A 20920-nucleotide genomic window follows, 5' to 3' on the forward strand; every position below is an offset into this window, starting at 1 on the left:
CGGGTGGGCTGGTGCCGACCTTCCTCGGGGAAGGGGTCGCGCGGGTCAGGCCGGCCGTCTGTGTCCTTCCGGTCATCCCAGCACTGGAGACGGGACCCACCTTGCCACGTGGCTTTGGGGACAGGCCCCTAAGTGTGCCCCCGGCGAACCCCAGAGGCGCCGCCGGTGGGCCCCCGTCCCCACACACGGCAGGGACCAGCAGGGCCGCCCGGCTCCACGCAGGGTCCCGGGACCTCCTGGGGCTCAGTGGGCTGCTGGGGCCAGTGTGCGTGTGCCCAGCCGGGCCCCAGGGCTCGGACCCCCTGCCCCTCAGGCTGCAGGCCCCTCCGGAATTGAATGCCAGGCCGCACCTGCCGACGATTTTACCACACTCCGTATAATGTGTAAATACCATTAAGTTAGACAGATTCTCTCATTAATTCTCGGACCCAGTGACAGACTAGGAATTAACACAATTGATTTTCCAGTCCCCGCTCATTATCAATCATCCCCCCAGAACTTAGTCACATTTCATCTGCTCCACCTGGGCCCCAGCGTCTATTTGGAGGCTTCAACATATATTAAACTAATAAAGAGCAATGGGCACCGCCGTGTCAGCCCCGGAAACAGGTGGGGATGGGCAAGGAAACAGATCCTGGACGAGAACAGTTGCTCCCGGGGCTACTAGGTGGGAAGAGTGGGCCGGGCACTCGAGGGCACAGTCCCGTCCCCCGGGGCGCTGGCCTGTGGTGCCCAGGCAGGGGCGGCGGGAGCTGTGCGGGTTCTGAACCCCCGAGTGGCGCACGCCCCCAACACCTTGTGGCTGAGAACCCCGGCTGCTTGCCCAGGGTCCTGCGGGGGGCGGGGGTCTCGGGCTGGGCCTCGGAGGCGCTCACGAGTGTCAGCTGGCGGCCAGAGGACCTAACACGGGCCTCGCGTACGCGTGTGGTGGATGGCGCTGGGCGTCCGCTGGCCGGGCCGGGCCCTGAGCTGTGACAGCCCGTCTCCGCGTCGCGCAGCTTCTGGCCCCTCAGGACACCCAGTGGGGCTCTGGCCGGGCCCGGGGAGGAGGGCGGAGGGGCGAGGGCCGGGCCTGCGAGCGCTGCTTCCACCGGATCGTCGGCGAGGGAAGCGGGGATGGATCAGATCTGCGGGGACGGGAAAGGGACCGTGCCTGCTGACAAGGACGCTGGAGAGCACGCAGACGGCAGGGGTGTCGCACCCTGGGGCCGCGGTCGCCAACCTGGAATCGCCCCGGGGCCCTCCCCCGGGGGGCGGCTCCCTCCTGGCCCTGCAGACCCAGAGGAGGCGGCTCCCCTTCGGGACCTGAGCGGTTCCCGGCAAAGCGGCGGCGGAGTGTGCACCCCGGCACCTGACCACCTGACGGCAGGCGGCCGATGTGGAGCCGAGGGACGAGGGGCGAGGGAGGAGGTGACCCGGGTCACATTCCCACCGCTGCCTCAGTCTGACTTCTCTGCCACCCGGAAGCTTCCGGACCGCTGTCACTCCAACGCGGAGAACTGCGTCTTCAGGAGCTGCCCCTTAGCATAACCTGTAACCCGCTCATTCCAAACGCGGGTCGGAAGCCGGGGCGCGCCACCCTCCGTTCCCTCCTGCCTGCACCGGCTCTCCCTGCGAGGGGTCATTTAGGTCCAGAGATGTAACGGGGCAGCACTTGTTGCTACCTGACAAAGGGCTTTTGGGGCAAAGGTTCCTCGAGGCGCGAGGCACACTGAGTGGCGCCGGGCTCTCGCGTGTGCGCTGCCTGGGCCCTCCCGAGGGAACGCACCTGCTCCGTGTGAGCCCCGAGGCCCCTCCAACTGCTCTCCTGACCTCTGACACCGCGGATTGGCTTTTAAAAGTCTATCCGGAGGGGCCCCCGGGGGGCTCAGCCCATTAAACGTCTGCCTTCGGCTCAGGGCACGATCCTGGGGTCCTGGGGTCCAGCCCCAGGAGCGGCTTCCTGCTCAGCGGGGAACCTGCTTCTCCCTCGGCTCCTCACCCCGCCAGTGCTCATTCGCTGTCGCTCTCGTCTCTCAAATAAGTAAAATCTTAAAAAAAAAAAAAAAAAAAAAGACATATTCCGAGGGAATGTGCTTTAAAGAGGCCGACGTGCCCGGACGTGGGGAGGCTCGGTCCCTGCCTTCAGGGCTGTTGGATCGGGAGCCCCTGCTCGGGGGCGAGGAGATGACTTTCCAACTTCCCAGGCCTCCTGCCCATCCTAAGCCTTTTGAGTGTCATCCTTAGGGCAAAACCCTTTGCCCGGGAGAGCACCTGTTGGGCCACGACAGGCCTGAGCACGGGAGCAGGGGTGGGTGGGGGTGAGCGTGGAGGGGCGCGGAAGGGTCTGGGGAGGGAGTAAAGAGCCACGGGAGGTGAGCAAGCCTTTGGGGCTCTGGCTGGATTCCTTCTGTTTCCCCTGGATGATGTTCCTTGTCCACGTGTCCTGGGCGCGTGGGGGCTCGGGGCAAGTGTCGGGGGCGCACTCACGCTGGTGTGGAAGGCTGTGGGGGGGCATTAGCGCCTTGGGAACTATTCCTCGGACCCTCCCCAGTGCTTCTCGGAGCAGGAGCAGAAGCAGAAGAGAGCGTGTGGGCCTCCCCTCCCCCGGCTCCGGTAGTGGGTAAGCCCGTGCGCTCACCCAGAATCACCCCTGGATAATAATTGTCTTTACGGAAACCATTTCAAACGAATTCTAATGTGCTCTAATTAGGTGACTCTTTTAGAAGTTCTGCTACAGGGAGGTGAAGTAGGTTTTGAATATTAAGCAGTAAGAGGTGACGGAGGGCGCCTCTGCCTGGTGGGCGCCTCCCCAGTTCACGAGCTGCCTAATGCCCACCAGGTAAGGAGGGTGGCACGTCAGCGCTCCCGTCCCGCCTTCCTCCTTCAACTCTTCAGGGCGGCCCCGGGCACTCCCTGCCCCTGGAAGTGGGTGGCTGGGGGCCCAAGCGCACCTGGGATCGGCCCCCAGCCCCGGCAGGCGGTGGCAGGAGCCAAGGCAGCGGGGACTCGGGGGCGTGGGTCCATCTCCACCCCATCTCTGCCCCTTCGACCCCACTGAGCTATGGGGGAGGCACCCGTGGGGACAGAGGGGGCCCGTCTCTGGGCTTCTGGGGTTTGAGGGTCAACAGGGCATAAGTTTCCTCGCACTCCAGCGGGGAGCAGAAGGGCCGGACTAGTTCTTCCGTCCTACCCTGCAGGTCTCAGCGGAGCGGGGCCACCAGCGATGCTCAGGGCCAGGTCCCTCTAGGATCTGCTCTCCTGCACCCCCGATTTTCTCACACAGCCCCTCGGGCCTCCCTCCCGGGGCAGCAGCCCAGGGGCTGGACGTCTCTCTTCTCGTCTGTCTCCAGCCAAAGCTTATCCACCGTGTGTGGCATTCATTTTGGGCCCCGTCGTCTGCTCTCCCTGTGACGGGCAGGTCCCCCCCCAGCCCTCCTCAGTTTCACACTTGTATTTTGGCGGGGGCCTCTGGGAAGTAGATGCCTGCATCCGGAGGCCCGACTGATGGCAGGCGGGGATGCCGACGGGCGGGCAGGTCGCTGCAGAGCTATTTCTGTGCAGGAGAGCCTCTGGGCTCCCATCAAGTCAGAGCCGCGGTGACCTGAGGTAAGAGGATCTGCTCCTCCGAGAGAAGTTCCTGCCGGCAAACCACTGTGCTGCTCCCAGAGCTCGGCTAAGCCTTTAAGAACGTGCTCAGCAGACGGATGGATGGGTGGACAGATGGGTGGACGGACGGATGGATGGATGGATGAATCCCAAACAAGAATAGGACTCAGGACCTCGGTCCCATCAGCCCTTGACCTCACTCAGCCTCCCAAATCCTGGAAGCGGAGGCAAAAGGCCAGGGGCGCCCCCGACATCAGCCCAGGAGACGAGCACCCTCCTCCCGGAGCCAGCCCGTGGCACCCGCCAGCCCTGGAGCCCGCCGGCCGGGGGAGGCCCTCCTGCCCCACTTCCCCCCACTCCCCGCCCCCCACAGCAGCCACGGCAACAGCCCAGAATAGATGCCTGATTCCGTCCCCAGTTCTCCACCCCCTTTCTGCGCTTAAGTGCTTGTTGGGGACAAAGGGACGGAACTGAGGACAAGAACATCTGTTTCTCCAACAGGCGGGGACAATGCGGACCCGGGGGTGGAGCCCTGCAGCTGTGGAAGCACCTGGCACTTGACGGTTTCTGCCAAGGTACCCCCCGCGCCCACCCCCACCCCTGTCAGGCTCCTCCGCCGCCCCCTCTGCCTCCTGCGTGGCCGGGCCCTGTTTCGGGAGCAGCTGGGAGCCACCAGTCCTCCCGACCCCGGGTCAGGGCTGGCCCGCTGTAGGGCTCGCTGGGAAGAGTCACGGGACCTGCCTTCCCCGGTGGGGCCGCAGCTCGGCAACCGTGAGTGGCCGTATCCGCCCAGGGCCGTGGAGAGCAAGGCACTGACCCTGCTGCCCGAGCCCCAGTCTGCTCGGCTCTGAAATGGGGACATTGTAACCGCGTTGCAGCACCGCTGCGTCAACACATGTGGGGGCCCCTTCCGGGTCCCACGGCAGCAGGGCGGGGACAGGCTCCGGCCTAGGGAGGGAGGGATGGCTGGGCTGAGCCCTGGGTCACTCGCACACACAGCGCGGGTCACCCAGGCCTTCCCGAGCCGTGGGGGCCCCGAGACCCTGTGTGGGGCCCCCCCCGACCCAACCCCTTCTGTGTCCTCCTCTGGCAGCTGGGCCAGCAGTGCAGGGGGAGCTCGGGGCAGCGCCGAGGGGAGGGGGGAGCGGGACGAGGACCATGGGACACAGTGGCAGCCAGCCAGCTGTGGTTCCTTCGACATTTTTAAAGAGATTCAAATTCAACATGAGATTTATAAAATAACAACAACCCATCATGCTTTCTCCCCTTCACTAGAAAGGAGAAGTGTTGGAAATGAGATTTTTTAACCAAACGAGCGCCCGTCCAGCTCTGCAGCCCCGGCCCCGGGGCCCTGAGCTCGGCTGTCACCTCGGAGCCTGCGCTGCCGGTTTGCTGAGCAGCTGCAGGTGGGCCACGGCCACCCCCCACCCCTGCGTCACCCGGGCAGCCACGGGGTTTCCAGGGGACCATCCCAAACGGGTGGCCCAGCTCTGGGCAGCCACCGACCCTGGCAGGGGTGCCGGAGGGCCACGCGTCACAGCGCTTTCCCAGTTGACCAACTCGGGTCTCTGCTCTTCTCCATCCCCCCTCACCCCCCACCCCTAGGAGAAGGAATGGCTCTCAGTACAGAGGCCTCACTGGCCCCCCCCTCCCCCCCCCCCCCCCCCCCCCCCCCGATCTAAGCTCCGGCCCCCGCCCGCCCGCCCTCAGCCCTGCTCTCAGGTGCTCAGACCCCGCGGCCTCCTCCCTCCTCCCCGGAACTGCACGGAGACTGGGTATCTGGTAATTGAGATTGTTTAACAAGGTGTCGCTCGTTGCCTTGGGTTCCATTAACTCTCGGCTCTTCCTGAACACCCAGAATAACAATCACCCTGCTGGAGAAGGGGCAGAGGGCGCCCCCCCCCCCCCCCCCGCCCCACAGAGCGCACACGTGGGCACGTTTTTTTAATATGCTGACGACCTGATGAGGCTGACTTCAGACCTTTCCTGAACGTCCTTCCATGGAGAAGTCTGGGGGGCCCAAGGAGGTGGCGTTGCCTCTGCGCGGGGCACGTGGGGGAGGGACCCGCTTAGAGGGTCGGTCACCCAGCTTGCCAGCGACACGGCCCGGACTTGACCTCACTCAGAGCTGTCAGGCTCCAGGGTGACGGGAGGACGCCTGCCTGCCTGTCCTCCCTCGGGGGAAGGGCCGGGTGTGTCTCAGTGCTGCCCCCCAGCTAGGGAGGCTTCACCCCAACTCCAGGCGGCAGTCAGGGCGCTGGGGGCCGCCCGCACCTCAGCTTCCAGGCAGCTACTCACCCTCGTGCCCACCTCTTCCTAGAAGCCCGATCAGATCCTCAGCACCTCCTCCAGGAGGCCCTCCTGGAAGCCTTGCTGACTGGCTCCAGTGAGCACCCCCTTCTCTGCCCCCAGAGCACCGTGGCTGCCAGTGTTTATTCTTCAGGGGACACGCATCAGCCCCGTCTCTCTGAGTCTCCTGAGGCCTGAATGCTGGGTGACCACTGGCCCCAGGTGCCCCCAGCCACGTTCTGGGGGAGGAGTCACCCCCCGGTTCCCGATCTCGGCACCCTTAGCCAGTGGCTGGGTGGGACCTGTGAGGAACGCGGGAACGAGCACGGCCAGTGGGCGCAGGAGTAGAAACCCACCCCCACCCGGCCGGGCCTCCCCGTGTGGCCACGACCCGGGGCTGAGAGACTGAGCAGGGCAGGTGAGGCAAGCTGCTGGACTACTGTCCCCTGGAGCCAGCCCCGGAGGTGGGGGGCAGGAGCAGGGGGCACAGGAAGGGACGGGGGGGGGCAGGGGCACAGGAGGGGGAGGGCAGGGGTGGAGGACGGGGGCGGGGGCAGGGGCAGGGGGCATGGGAAGGGGAGGGCAGGGGTGTGGGGCACAGGAGGCATGGGGAAGGCAGGGGTGGGGGCAGAGGCACAGGAGGGGGAGGGCAGGGGAAGGGGAGGGCAAGGGCGGGGGGCACGGGAAGGGACGCTGCTTGAAGCCCATAGGGCAGCCGCCCAGCGCGGGCCTCCTCTCCCTGCTGCAAGCCCTGCTGACCCGCCCCCCCCCGTCAGCCTGTCCCCCCCCATCAGCCTGTCCCCCCCCATCAGCCTGTGTCCATGTCCGCTTCCCCGACGTCCCCTCCCCGAAAGGAGTCCCCAACGTACCAGGGGCTGCAGGCACACGACGGAGATGAAAGGGCCCAGGTCTGCACGGCGCCTCCGTGGCTTCCTCTCCGGGGACCCCGGGGAAGCGCCATAAAGTCCCTGAGCCCGGTTCCTCCCTCCTGCAAGAGGCCTGAATGCCTCGGCCGCGGGCTGTTCCATGAACGGGGTTTTGCGGGGCCGCCGCCGCCTCACACGGGGGCTTCGCTGTGGCATCGCTCAGTCACTCGGCAAACGCTCACTCACGTGCAGGCTTCCGCGTGCGGAGAAGACAGGCGGGAGTCCCGGCCCTCCGTCCCTTCTGGTCCCCACCCCGAGGGCCACCAGCTGTCCTCCCTGCTCAGGGCCAGCCGGGAGGTGCAGCGGCGCAAACTGTCACCCAGGGGGCCGCCCTGGAGGGCCCCCCGCCCGCAGGGACCACCGGGGCCAGCACCTGCTGACCTGGAGCACGTATGGTGCTGGGCCAGGCCTGCCGCCTCCTGGGGGACACGGACCGCAGGCATGTCGGCAAACTGATACGCGGGGACCACTGACACTCGTGCACGCTCACGCACTCACACTCGTGCACACGCGCACAGGGCGCCCCGCCTTCCCTGCTGAGCCGCACCGTGAGGCGGGCTGGGGGCGCGGGGCAGGGATGTGCAGGGGTGAGGCCGTGGACGCGGGGCGCCTCTGGACGCACGAGCCCCCTGGTACACCCGCACCAGCCTCCCTTTCCACCCAAACCTGTTTGAGAGCGTGTGGTCGAGACCCTCCCAGAGCCCCGGGGGCGTCCGGAGGGTCAGGGCGCTGAAGGGGTCCCCGCCCTGCGATGATAGGCTCCCCCCAGGGAGCCCCGAGCAGGTGCCCTGGGGGGCCTGGGCTCAGCCCCGCCCCCTCTGCAGGCGGGGACCCCACGTGGGTTATGCGGCCACCGTTGGCATCCCGGCAGGCCTGGGGCCCGTAATGAGGAGGCTGACAGTCCATTAGCTCCATTAGCTCCGCGGGGCTCGGGGGACGGGGGCGACCTGCCATCCACCTCACTTCAAGGGCAGCATCAACTGTGTGTGCGTGCGCGCGCATGGGTGTGCAAGTCTCTAAAAAAAGGGATATTAATCACAGCTGTGCCGGTTAAAATTGGCACAGACAACAATCTGACATCACAGAGAGGAAACGGTGACATAGCTCTTGTCCTCTGTCCTCCTGACCCCTGGGGCCCCGGAAAACGGAAGAATCATACAGGACTGGGAGGCGCTTAGGCCCTTCTGGTCCCCCCGTCTCTGACGCGCAGCACTTTGCCTCCGCGTCTCTGACAAGCTGTCCTTTCACTTGAATGCCTCTCGTCACAAGGAGCTCACTGCCCCCGCGAGGCCTCCACCATCCCTCCTGCCGATTCTCCTAATGGCTAGAAAGTTCTTCCTGCCTGAGAGCTTAACCTTGGGGCCACATGACTTCTACCCATTGGTCCTAGGTTTGCTGTGGAAAGTCACACACACACACACACACACACACACACACACGCAGCGGCCTTGCCAAGCCAACAGGGCTTAGGGGCCCTCCCCAGCGTGCCCGCTGCTCTTTGGCAAGACCTGGTCTGTGAATCACATCTTCAAGATGCAGCTCCCGTCCTGAGCCACGTAAAAATCTCTGCTGCAGCTGTTACCAGTGTGAAAACACACGCGTGCGCACCTGCACAAGGGCACGCAGAAATAAAGCCCCTCTGACTGCATTTTCGTCCGTCTCTCATTTCACGCCACACCGTCAAATGCTCTGCGGAAGCCCGAGCGTACTACATCCCCGGCTCGTTCTCGGCCCATCCGCATATTGACAAGAAAACCTAAGACAGGAGCGGAGCTCGGAAAGGGAGCCAGCCCGCCAGGTGTGACCCAGCTAACAGGGACAGGCGGGACCTGCGCCTTCCTTGTTCTGGACGTTGGTCGCCTGCTAATTCGGCCTCGATCGCATTAACCTTCATGGGAGTCAGACCTCGTTACTGATTCACACTGACCTTCGGGCCAGGTTAACAGGCTCGGGCTTTGGGGAGTGTGTTTGGATACAAGATTAACAGAGGCGTTAATAGTTGCCAGCAATGGGCCCCTGACCCTCCACCCCACTGAGATTTTGTGCAAAGGTCCAACAGGGCGGGGAGGGGGAAGCAGGGAAATGCTTTGAACAGGGGAGGTGGACGAGGTAGATCGTGGAGGGAACAGGCGCTTCCCCCGGGACCAGGCAAAACGGGGATTGGGTGGCAGGAATGAGGGCCCTCCAGGCACACGGGACTCCAGCAGGGAGCACCTGCTGGCAGGGGCATTTGGGAGCTTCCAGAACAATGCCTCAGAGTCGAGGGTGGATCCCAGGGCTGAACTCCAGCATGAAGCAGAAGGGAAGTGAGCAAGTAGAGCCAGGGCCCAGCCAACACCCCTGGCTCCCGCCCCCTGGAGACCCAGGAGCCCAGAGGGATGGGAGTGGCCCCAAAGGTGACTGAAGCTGAATCTCCAGCCACATACTGGAGAGCAGAATAAATCAGAAATGAAGGCACCTGATACCATACCCCAGGCTCGTTGATAAAATTCATACCGACCACATCTGCTGCTGCCATGCCATGGCTCCCCCCTTCTGATGTCATACGGCTGACTTTGGGGACCCAAGTATATTTATATGCACCCATGCTGAATCTCTCCTTTGACCCATCAAAGTAGGCTTTTGATTTCTGAGGATCCTAATGGGGCCATTTATTAAGCTCTTCCTCCAGGGTTTACAAGCCCCGTGATTTGGGCTAGTTCCAGTCGTTGACCACAGGCATTGGGCCCAGCCAGCGAAGGGCAGAGGGCAGGCTCCCACGGGTACTGTGGGCCTCCTGGCCCGTCGGCACGACACCCTGACCAGCCAGCTCTCTCCCACAGCGTGTGGTCTCCTGCAAATTCCTCTGGCTGGACGGCTATCCATTCCCAGGACATGTTGTCAGATGCCTAGCCGAAACCCAAACATACTCTACTATGTGTCCTCCATCCATCAGCACGGCGACCCTATTAAGAAGAAAGAAAAATTAAAGGAGCTCAGGACAGAGGGAGTGAGGTTAATCTGGCCTGGCTGGCTCTGAGCAGTCCCTCCTGCCTTTCCTAAAGGCTCATCAAATCTGGTCAAACCCTACCCAGATTCATCACCGGAGATCAAGGGCCGCACCCCCACCCCACCCCAACCCTATGTCCCCAGTGCTCCTGGGCTGGTCTCCAGGAGATTTATGGATCCGAGTTCACGATAAGACAAGAAGTAAGAGGAAAACAAAGACAACAGATAAACATTGTTTTTATTAACAAGTCTAAAGAGAACTTCATTGAATCAGGGGGTGTCATATAAAGTATGGTGACCTGCATATAAAACCTGGCACTAAACTTGGCCTTTTAGAAACATTTATATATAAAAATATGCATTAAAATCTGTACCACAACGCAGTGCAGAGGCCGACACCTCCCGACGTGAGAGCTCACAAAGGTGGGTCTGGTCTGGGGATGCAGGGACCTCTGGTCCTAGGGCCGCAGGACGGAGCCCAGTGTGACAATGGCCTGCTCTCAGGGGAGACACGAGAGCCCCTCTTTGAAGGCAGGACCCCTATGAACACCACGACGCCACGGGCCTGGACTATAAGAAAAATGGTGCTGGGAGGAATGGCAGGAGAGGAGGGCTGTCCTTCCTTCCTTGTTACTGGGCTCTGACCACCACTCGAGGACTCTGGGTCTCTGCAGACAAACCACCTTTATCTTTGGAGGAACGCTTATAATTTCCAAGTGTGTTTTTTCCGAGAAACTAATTCTAACTCCAGGACCCAAATCATAATTAGCCTGATTTTAAGGGGTAAGAACCAGTTCTTGTCTTTTCGGTGGCCGAGACCCTGAAACGCCAATCAGAAAGGCAATAATCACAACAGAAAAGGATAATGAAAAAAAAAAAAAAGAAAAGGATAATGATGATGGTCTCAACGTATTTCAGGCTTGGACCAAACACAACGGAGCGACTCTGGCCCAGAAATCCTACTTTGCAGGCAGTGAAGTGAAAAGCAGCTACGAGCAGCGTTGGAATTCCCCCATTCTGGGAGCAAAAGACCTTTGCACAAGGCAGCTTGTGCCCTGGGGAGAAGCAGGGTCAATACTGCGCATCTGTCTCCAAAGAGGAAGACACGGTGCCTTCCCTGGCAGGGCCTGTCACTCTGGCTGAACGGGGTCAGGCCTGTGTCTATCGGCTTATTCGTTCACGGATGAGTGGACCTCCCTGGTCTGCTCGTCCTGTGGTTCTGTGGGAGATGACAACTGTCCCCAACTCAGCTGCTAAGCCGCTACCCAAATAGGCTCCACGGATGGGAGACGCACAGATGGGAACCCGACAGATATGGGGGGGCCCACGGGAGCACGAGGAAAGGTGATGGGTGGGGAAGAGGCTGCCCAGGGGCGCTGAGCAGTCCACAAGGACAGCAGTGCTCTAGGATTCCAGGGCTCCTAATAGTTACCAAAAGGGCTGGAGCCCTTCCTGTCATTCCAGTAGAGTCTACAAAGGGAAAAACAGCAGCCCTACCAGTTTCTGTCCACAAGCAGAGTGATTTTCTCAGCTGCCTCCAGGGCGGGCGGCTGTTCCCTCCCCAGCCCTCAGCTTGACGACCTTGCTGACCTTGCTGCCGTTGACCTGACACTTCCTTCCACTGTGGCAGCAAGCAAAAGGAGAGAGAAGGACAACAGTGTCCGAATCACACCCGAGGCAAAAAGCCGGAGCCACGTCAGGCTGTTAATGAGGGACTTTCTCTCTCGAGCAGCATAATTCAGGCCCAAGTGCTCAGGGTTTGAGACAGATGCGCCGTGTCCCTGGGGCCTGGCTCCGATCCCAGCGCATCCTGCAGGACCACGCCTCCAGGAGGACACCTACCGCGGTGGGGGGGGGCAGCAGGAGCCCAGTCACTGGGCCTTCCCACGCGGGGCCAACCTGGAGGCTCCTTCACCAAGGCTTAGGGCCTTCTAATAAATATACTTTAAAGTGACCTAACAACACCCCCTAGTGGCAATTATAAATAAAACAAGGGCCAGGCATCCAGTTCAACTTCTGATAAGAGTGGTTTCAACATTCACCATAAAATGGAGTGATACAGAAGCAAAACCTTATCTTTAGAAATATAATAATAAGAAAGGCAAGAGGTTAGAAGCCACCCTTAGGCCCCTGCCTGCCAAATCCTGCCTACCCTCCCTCCTCAGGATTCTCTGCCTTCCAGAAACACATTCTAAGGCCAGGGGACAGCAGGGGGCAGGGGGGCGTCCCCTGTCCCCTTACAGTTTGGGCAGACTGCCCGCTGGGGCCAGAATGATGCCAAAGACATAGAAAAGCCCCAGCAGGAGGTTCAGTTTGGCAGTCCTCTGGGGCAGCTTGTTGAAAGTCTGGCTGCGGAACTGTCTCTCCAGGGAGAAGGCCATGGGAATGGTGAGCAGCGGGAGGGCCAGGCTGATGCTGCAGCGTGTGGCCAGGATGCTGAAGATCAGGTATGGCAGGAAGAGCAGCGTGTTGTAGAGCATGTAGGAGAGGGTGGGGCCGATGAGGATGGCGAGCGTGACGATGCCGGCCTCCCTGTCCGACTCCATGTCCCGGGTGTTGTTGGAATGGAGAATGGCCTCGGTGCTCAGGGCGAGAGGGATGGCGTACACCAGTGGGAAGACCGCCAGGGACCCCACCTGCACGGCGTAGGCGAACATCACAGCCAGCGGGCCAAACGTGATGAGGATGACGAGGTCTCCCAGAGCCACATACTTGAATCCAATTCCTACGGCCAGAAAAGCCAGAGAGTTGGTGTGAGATCAAGGCCTGGAAACGGAGGGGCCGTTCCTCAGTCCCGAGGCAGGCTACCCCTGGCCGGGAGCGCTGAGTTCTCGGATGGAGAGCAGGCCAGTCCGTGAGCTCTGTGCCCTCCAGAGCAAACCCGACCCTGGCTCCAGGGACACAGCTCTGGGCTTCAGCACCCGCTTACTTAGGCTTCAGAGTCACCCCCAGTGTCCCTTCCCGCTCCCCCCAGCAAAGTCCTGCAACACAGAGCAGTGGGTTCCCTCTACACACGGGGTCTGACCCGAGAGCCAGCAAAGGATCTAGAAGGTCTGACAATCCCGTCCCCTGGCTTCTTTCTCCTCCACCACCCCCTGCAGGACAGGCTTCTGTCCGTCAATCCCTCACAGAGTCCCCGCCGGGTCTCGTACTTTTCTGCCTCCGTCTTCCACAACCTCCAGGGGGATCTGGTTTTGAAAACCCCCAGGGAATCTCGGTGACATCTCAGGGTGCCCAAACTCCACATAAAGCAACTTCCAACCACGATGACGAGTAAAACAGCTAAGACGACGAAGTTCCAGTGCTGCTTCCCCTCTGGCTCCCCTGAACTCACGACAACGTCCCCCCCAACTCCTCTTCCTGCACTGCCAACCCACTTCAAATCCCGGCCAAACCACCTGGTTCAAACCTGCCCAGTTCTCTCCAGCGATGCCACTCCAGAGGACCACTGTCCGTCCCCAGCTCTGAGTCACGGTCACCCAACGCGGGAGACATTGTGACACCTGTTCCGAGGACCGGCCCCCAACCTAATCTCTGCGGGCAGCCTCATCCGACAGCCCTCTGCCAACATGCACCTGAAAACCCTGAAAGCCCGCGGACCTTTCAGCAGCTCACCTGTGGGCCTGCCCTGCCGCCTCCCACCTCACCTTGGGCTCCCCTCTCCTCCTCTCATGCTTCTGCTGGTTCTCGGGGCCTGCCTGTGGGGTTCTCCCCACCCTGCCTCCGCCTGGCTAACTCCTACTCACCCTTCAGGACACCAAAGACACTCCCCAAGGCAGCCTCCCCTCAACCCCTGGGCCACATCCTGTCCCCCTGCATAACTATGCACCCAGGGCACCCAGATTTCCACCTCTGGAAAATCCCTTAAGTCGTGTGAGGGCAGGGCCTGGGTCCAGTGCGTGGCACAAAGGCTGAAGCCCAGTGCGTGGCACAAAGGCTGAAGCCAACACAGAGCTACAGTAACAAGCACCTGGAGTCCGGCCGAGGTTAAATGTCCGACGGGTGGGCCACACAGACCGCTAGGGGGCCGGGGCCCTCCCGGGCTAACCAAGCTCCCGGCTCCAGGCCTCAGTACTGGCTCATCAGGTGCCCTTCCACCGCCTAACGTGAGAAGGGACGACGGTCTGCAGGGGACCGAAGCCGGGGCAGCCGAAGATGGGATTCAGCTCCAGGTCGCCTTCACACTGGTAGCTGGGGCTCTGCGCTGTTTCTCTTCCACCTCTATTGAAAGAGAACCGACACACGACACCGGGTTAAGGCAGACGGCGTGTGGCCTGGTACGCTCGTGTGCCACAGGATGACCCCACGCAGCGCGAGCGGATACCTCCTCTAGTCGGTGCTCGGGTGCTAAGCGACCAGCCTGGGTTCTTTGGAGCAAGCGTCCCCAGGGAAGCGTCACAGCCGCGGCCGGTACCCGAGTACCCCCACGCGGCGTTCTGGGTGAGGACACGGCCTCCAGGAGGAGGTCCTCAAGCAGAACAGGCGCCCGCTAGAAATCAGCAGGCCGATGGCTCCTGCAGGACCTCACAGCGAGAGCCACCCCCAGGGAAGCGCCAGGCCGCCAGCCGTCCCGGCGGGGATCCCGCGGCCCTCTCCACCAGCCGCCTGCTCTTCTTTCGCTCCCGTTCGCAGCTCTCCACGCAGGTGTCTTCTGCAGCCTCGGAAGAGCCCACCACAGCTCTACAGCCGTGGGCGCTGGCCAGACCACCCAACTGGCTGGGTCTCCTTAGACACCCGGCAAAGAGCGACGTGAGCAACGGTGAGCAGGAACCTGTGCCTCCAGGGATAACCCCCTCCTTGGATACCAGCCACACACCCCCTCAGGGGCCGAGAGGTCTGGAGCCTTCTGGAGGTCATGTGACATGAGAACATGGTAGTGCCCTGGGCAGAAGGCTGCCTCCCGCGTGCAGCCCAGGGCTCACACGCTCGCCTGCTGCAGAAGGCGGCCCGCTCTCCTACGAGGCCTTCCCACCCGTCCCAACACTCCAAGTGAGCCAACCCAGCGCAAGACTGGGCGAGTTCTCCACACAGCAGCCACAGCAAACCCTTAGAACCTAAATCAGAACATCAGCCAGGACGTGGAGCAACCCTCACGCACAGACGGCGGGAACGTAAAACTGGCACAATCACTTTAGAAGACCTCCGGAGGCTACGTGTTCATCCACCGAAGGCCCAGCCAGTCTACTCTGGGGCATCTACGCCAGAAAAATGAAAACAAGTCGCCACAGAAAGACTTCCACACGAGTGCTCGGGCCTAACAGCCAAAACACGGACACGATCCAGATGGCACTGGACGGGATGGAGCGTAAACAGATCGTGGTTCGCCCACACAAGACCCCCGCTCAGCAAGAGGCACCACGGGTGCACATCGCAACACCACGAATCTCAAACCCAGCGTGCTGAGCTAAGCAAGCAGGCACGAGGGTCCAGACTGAACAGCTGCACGCGCACAACGTTCGAGGCCGGGCAAAACCAGCGACGTGAGAGAAACCCAACAGTGGTGGCCTCTGGACCCGGGGGGGGGGGGGGGGGGGGGAGTGGGAACTGAGAGGGAAGGAAGCTTCTGAGCGTGACGGAAACGTCCTGTACTGCGGCAGGGCGCAGGTCACACCGTACGCATCTGTCGAGACTCATCAAACTGGAACACTTAAGATCTGTGCGCTTCACGGTAAGACAGTTTTATCAATAAAGGTCGATGTTTAAAAAAAAACACAAAAACATGAATCAGATTGTCGTCACTCTGCTCGATATACGTTTCTGTGTCTCCCCATTTGTTCATTCAATGAGAATTAAGTACTAACTACATCCAGCGGTGCTCTGGGCACCAGGGGTTCAGCAAAGCACAGGGAGCAAAGTCCTATTCCCGGGGAGCTGAGCGTCTAAGGGGAAGACAACAAAGTCAGTACTTCAGACCGCGTGTTAGAAGCGCTAAGTGCTGTGAGGGAAAACAAAGCAGGAAAGGACAACAGGGAAGACATTGTGGGGGAAAACACAGGCGGGGTGTGTGTGTGTGTGTGTGTGTGCGCGCACTTATTTTATTTCCAGCTGCTGCAAAAAACCCTTTATTGGTCATTTTAGTAGGGTAGGAAGCAATGCCTCACTAGACAGCTGCTATGCGGGCAAACGGGTGGAGGTTAGACAGTGAATCAGGCGCGTGTCCCAAGCCAAGGAAAAGCCCCTACAAAGGACCTGAGGCAGCAGCACGCGCTGCCTGGACCAGAAACCGCCAGCAGGGCAGTGCGGCCGCAGCAGAGCAGCAGGGGAAAGGGGGTAGGTGGGAGAGCTGCGGGGACGGGACAGGCCGCGCAGGTGACGCTCAGGCCTTTCCTCTGAACAAGGTGGGAGCCACTGGAGAACTCTGAGCAGGGACCTCCTGAGGTAGCGGCCTTGTCTTAGCAGGACACTGCGGCCGCTCCCTTGGAAGTGCCCGGCACGGGCCCCGGCACGGGCCCCGGCCGATGCAGAGAGGGACAGGGAGCCTGCCGCCACAATCCAGGACACGGGGGTGGGGTGGGCGGTGGGGGAACACGCGCAGATCCCATGTGCACGCTCGAAGGAGAGTCCACAGGATTTGCTGATGGACTTACGGGAGGAGTTAGGGAGGATGCCCGTGACTTCAGGGGGAAGTTGCCGTGGAGCGAGCTGGGGGACGCCGAGCGTAGGGCGGGTTTCTTAGGAGAGACCAGGACTTCATTTGGGACACGCTGGGCTGGCAGAGAAGCCACTGAGGAAGCAGCTGGACAAGTCTGGAGCTGAGTGCCGAGACCTGGGCCAGAGCTGAACACTTGAGAGTCACCAGGTTAACAGTTGGCGTATGAAGCCGTGAGACCGGCTAAAACCACCCAGGGAGTGGACAGAGTTAGAGGAAAGCTGGCCAAGGGCTGGAGCCTGAGACAGAGGCCCCGTGAGACCAGAACATCCAATCCTGGCCAGCCTCCCCAGCAGTATCTCCCTGTCCCTCTCGATCACACTGGCCCTTTGTAGATCTAGAATATGCCAAGCTCTCCCCACCCCAGGACATTTGCACGTGCTGTTCCTCCAGCCCCGAAGGGCTTGGCACCCAAATCAGACCCAGTTCTGCCCCGGGGCTGGCTCCTGACCCTCCACGTCTGAGTCACTTTCACAGAGAGGCCCCTTCCCTCTGCCCTGCTCCATGCGCGTCGCCCACAGCACCCTGCCCAGTTCCTTTACTGAGCTGTTCACACTGGTAGCTCCATCACCTTCTCCTCGCTGTTCCTTCTTTTCTCCCCCTCTTATCGTCGGGGTGCTCCAGGGCTCGGTCCTGGTCCCCCCGTGTCCCTATCACCACTCCCACCTCTGGAGATCTCACCCAGTCACACAAGCTCACTATGCCAGAGACCCCCAGAGATCTGCAGCTCCAGCTCGGGCCTCTCCCGGGAACTCCGAGGCTTACAGCCAGGCATCCACCTGACATCCCCACTTAGAGATCTAACACATTAAGATGTCCAAAGTCAGTCTCAGTCTCCCCATTTTCTCCCCCAAACCCTGCCTTTGGACTCCTCCATCTGACTGGACATTCGCTCCGTCCTTCCAGGCGGTGCTCCGCCCAAAGCCTCTGAGTTATGTGGAATTCCCGTTTCTCTCCTGCCTTGCACCCCATCCAGCAGCAAACCAGTCTACCTTCAGGATATGTTCAGGATCTGGCCACCCCCTCCCTTCTCTACCACGACTGCCCGGTCCAAACCCCTCTCGTTCCCACTGCTCGGCAGCCCCGTCTCCTGCGTCTGTCCTGGCCCACTCACCCTCGCCCACTGTCAACACCGCAGCCAGACCGATTCCTGTAAAACCTTGGGCCCGCACCAGCCTTGCACCTCCCTGCCTCCCCAGACCCACTCCCCTCGCTCTACCTCCTTTTACTCTCTCCCTCACTTACATACCGGACACACGCCTGCCTCCAGACCATCCCGAGACTTGGAACATCCTTCCTCTGTGGTACCTGCCTGGCTGACTTCCTTCTGGCTTTGCTCACATTACCTTTTGGAGGAGGCCCACCCTGATGGAACTACGTCAGACACCCGTGTCCTCCTCCCTCGCTCTCCTTATGTCTTCCCTACAGCGCCGGTCGTGTTTTTATATTCAATAATCGGGCTATCAGCCCATCCTCCGGGCTTACCAGGAACTTTCCCGATTTCCAAACCGGAAGTCCCGGCATCCCGGGAACTGCCCTAAGTCCTAAGTCCTCAGCAAACCAGCAGGCGGGTCGTCCTGAACATGACTTTACTATTATCTACCTGCCCTCGAGATTTATACATACAAACGATCTGTCCCCAAGGTCTACATATACAACAACGTGCGCCCCTGCCCAACATCTGTGACTGCGGGGCTCGCAACAGGTGCTCGGTAACGCGTGACCAGCTACCTGCCCACCGCGACCTTAATGAGCTGCTGCAAGGAGTCAGGCAGCGAACTAGCTGGGCGTAACGAGCCGTAGGACTTTGAGCTCTTTGAATGTAACTGCATGAAGATGTGAAACGGTGGTGTTATGTAGACAACGAAAAGGAAGCAGATAGAAGCATTTCCTTGTGTAGGATAGCGAACGTCCCTACAGCAAGCCAGCATCTTCTCCGCTGGCTGCTGCTCTCAAACAATACTGTCCATCCACGTGCCCCACACCTGGCGATGGCCCGCGGCGGCCTAGCCCAGCAGCTCCTGGCCGCCTCCTCTGCGCCGCTGGATCCTACGTGGTCTCCAGCCCCTGCAGCCGGGAGCGGGCCAGGTCTTACCTCCCGTGTAGAGGAAGGAGCCCGACAGGCCTCCGAAGTAGATGAGGGCCAAGTGCTCCAGCCTCAGGGGCGACAGGGAGTAGAGGCCGGCGGCGCACACGCAGCCCAGGGTGTAGAGCAGGACGCCGAACCGCACCACGTCCTGCGGCTCCAGGATGCGGTCCACCAGCGTCCTGTCGTCGCTCTTCTTGTGGTCGATGCCCTTGGAGAAGTCGTAGTAGGTGTTGACCAGGTTGCCGGCGCCGTGCACGGCCAGGACGGCCACGGCGCAGCCCGCCAGCAGCCGCGGGTCCAGCCCGCCCTGCGCCCGGTAGGCCAAGGCGCTGCCCAGGGCCACGGGGGTCAGCGACGCGCTGAAGCTCCAGGGCCGCAGCGCCAGCACGTACGAGGCGCACTTGTGCCTCCAGGAGCGGCGCGTGGGCCGGTCCGCCTCCGGACAGTCGGGCCCCGGCGGCTCGCGGTCCCCGGGCCTGCCCGCGTCGCCCGCCGGGATGTTGACGTCCCCCGCGGCCTGCGACGCCGCCATGGAGCTCCACGTGCCCGCCCGCAGTCGGAGCTCAGAGCCGGAGCCCGGGGCCGGGGGCGGCGGGGGCGGGGGCGGCGGCGGGGGCGGGGGCGGGGGCGGCGGCGGGGGCGGGCCTAACCTTCCTTCGGGTCCGCCCCGGGCAGGGCCGGGGAGGCGGCGGCCCCCGAGGCAGCAGCGAACGCGCCTGCAGCCCACGCGGCCCGGCGGCGCCGCCCACACCGCCTGTCGCCCGGGCGAAGGCCGTGTCTGGGCCCCGAGTCCCGGGCTAGAGCCCACGGCGGAGCTGCGGCCGCCCGCCCCGGGGCACCGGCGCCGCCATCTTGCGCGCCCGCCTCCGGAGGCCGCCCGGAAGCGGGGCCGACGACGCGGCGGGGGCGGGGCCCGACGCGGGGGCGGGGCCCGACGCGGGGGCGGGGCTGAAGGCGGGGCCCGGGCCTGAGGCGGGGTGAAGGCGGGGCCTGGGGGCGGGGCCCTGCGCTGGGGGCGGGGCCTGAGCTGGGGGCGGGGCCCGGGCCTGAGGCGGGGGATGAGGGCGGGCCCCGGGCCTGGAGGCGGGGCCAGCGCTGGGGCTGGGCTAGGGGCGGGGCCTTGCTGGAGGCGGGCCTGGGGGCGGGGCCCGGCGCTGGGGGCGGGGTCTGAGCTGGGGGCGGGGCCCGGGCCTGAGGCGGGGGATGAGGGCGGGCCCCGGGCCTGGAGGCGGGGCCCTGCGCTGGGGGCGGGGCTGGGGGCGGGGCTGGGGGCGGGGCAGCGGCGACCCCAGCCGTCCAGCCCTCCTCCCGCCGAGCATCCCCGACCGCAGCTGGAAACAGCCTCACTTAGTAACACAAGGATGATCCCCGTTGCCTGTCGCTTCCCGACTTACCTAGAGCTTCCACTCACCAAAATAGGACTCATCATTCAGCAAGCATTTATTGAGCACTTACTGTATCACAGGCAGCGCGGAACAAAATGGGCAAAAATCAGGGAGCCCGTTGAGGGCGATGAGAAACGTAGATTTACGTCCCACTTTAAAAAAAAAAAAAGAGAGAGGGATTATTTATTTATTCATGAGAGACACAGAGAGAGAGGGGCAGAGACACAGGCAGAGGGAGAAGCAGGCTCCATGCGGGGAGCCCGATGCGGGACTCGATCCCAGGACTCCAGGGTAAGGCCCTGAGCCACAGGCAGACACTCAACGGCTGAGCCACCCAGGCGCCCTTACCTCCCACTTTTTAATTCATTAATTTATTTTATTTATTCATAATAGACATAGAGAGAGAGAGAGAGGCAGAGACACAGGCAGAGGGAGAAGCAGGCCCCACACAGGGGGCCCAACGTGAGACTCGATCCCAGGACCCCAGGACCGTGCCCTGGGCCAAAGGCAGGCGCCAAACCACTGAGCCACCCAGGGATTCCCTACTTACCACTTTTTAAATAGGAAATGAAGCTCCGAAATGGGAGATGATATCCAAGAAATTATAAAATCTAGTAATAATCACCACAGCAATAGTTTCCACTCTTTATTGTGCAATTACCATTTGCCATACCCAGTCCTGCCTGCATCTTTACCCGTAGTCTAGGATACTCACTTGCTCGTGCAAATAACCACCCTCCTCCCCACGCAACCATATGGCCAGCTCTGTGTCTTCATTGCCCGATTTCTGGAAGCTTATGGAAGCTTATGGTGTGTATCTGTAGCTTGTTCTGGCTGGAGGGAGCCAAGTGTTAAATGTTTAGTGATTTTCAGAGCTGGTCATTAAGCACAGCCATTATTAAAAATTTATACGAACTTACAATGAGATGAATTATATTAGAAACCAAGGTAGCAAACCTCGTTACCTCCTAATTATTTCACTCCATTTTACTGTTTACGTTCTTCA

At 61.6% G+C, this 20920-nt stretch overlaps 1 protein-coding gene and 1 long non-coding RNA gene across 4 annotated transcripts; one reads left to right on the plus strand and one right to left on the minus strand.

The window, feature by feature from the left end:
* Positions 1-3974: 3974 nt before the first annotated feature.
* Positions 3975-5241, plus strand: LOC140633080 (uncharacterized). Its single transcript, XR_012030715.1, has 3 exons — positions 3975-4163; positions 4864-4994; positions 5194-5241. It is a non-coding gene; the product is annotated as an uncharacterized lncRNA (long non-coding RNA).
* Positions 5242-9442: 4201 nt separating this feature from the next.
* UBIAD1 (UbiA prenyltransferase domain containing 1) lies at positions 9443-19137 on the minus strand. 3 transcript variants are annotated; one of them, XR_012031942.1, is made up of 3 exons: positions 18536-19137; positions 13762-14012; positions 12377-12516 (listed from the first exon to the last, which is right to left on the minus strand). XR_012031942.1 is itself a non-coding variant. In XM_072828408.1 (2 exons), exons 1-2 carry the CDS (start codon positions 19059-19061, stop codon positions 9735-9737), a joined length of 540 nt encoding a protein of 179 aa, XP_072684509.1. In that variant the 5' UTR covers positions 19062-19136; the 3' UTR covers positions 9443-9734. The 3 variants fall into 3 exon arrangements, 2 of the variants coding, with proteins under 2 accessions (XP_072684509.1, XP_072684508.1); XM_072828408.1 differs by lacking the exons at positions 12377-12516; positions 13762-14012 and adding an exon at positions 9443-9748 and having other exon boundaries at positions 18536-19136; XM_072828407.1 differs by lacking the exon at positions 13762-14012 and having other exon boundaries at positions 10012-12516; positions 18536-19107.
* Positions 19138-20920: the final 1783 nt, after the last annotated feature.

Source organism: Canis lupus, chromosome 5 (genome assembly GCF_048164855.1).
Source record: "Canis lupus baileyi chromosome 5, mCanLup2.hap1, whole genome shotgun sequence".
NCBI lineage: Eukaryota > Metazoa > Chordata > Mammalia > Carnivora > Canidae > Canis > Canis lupus.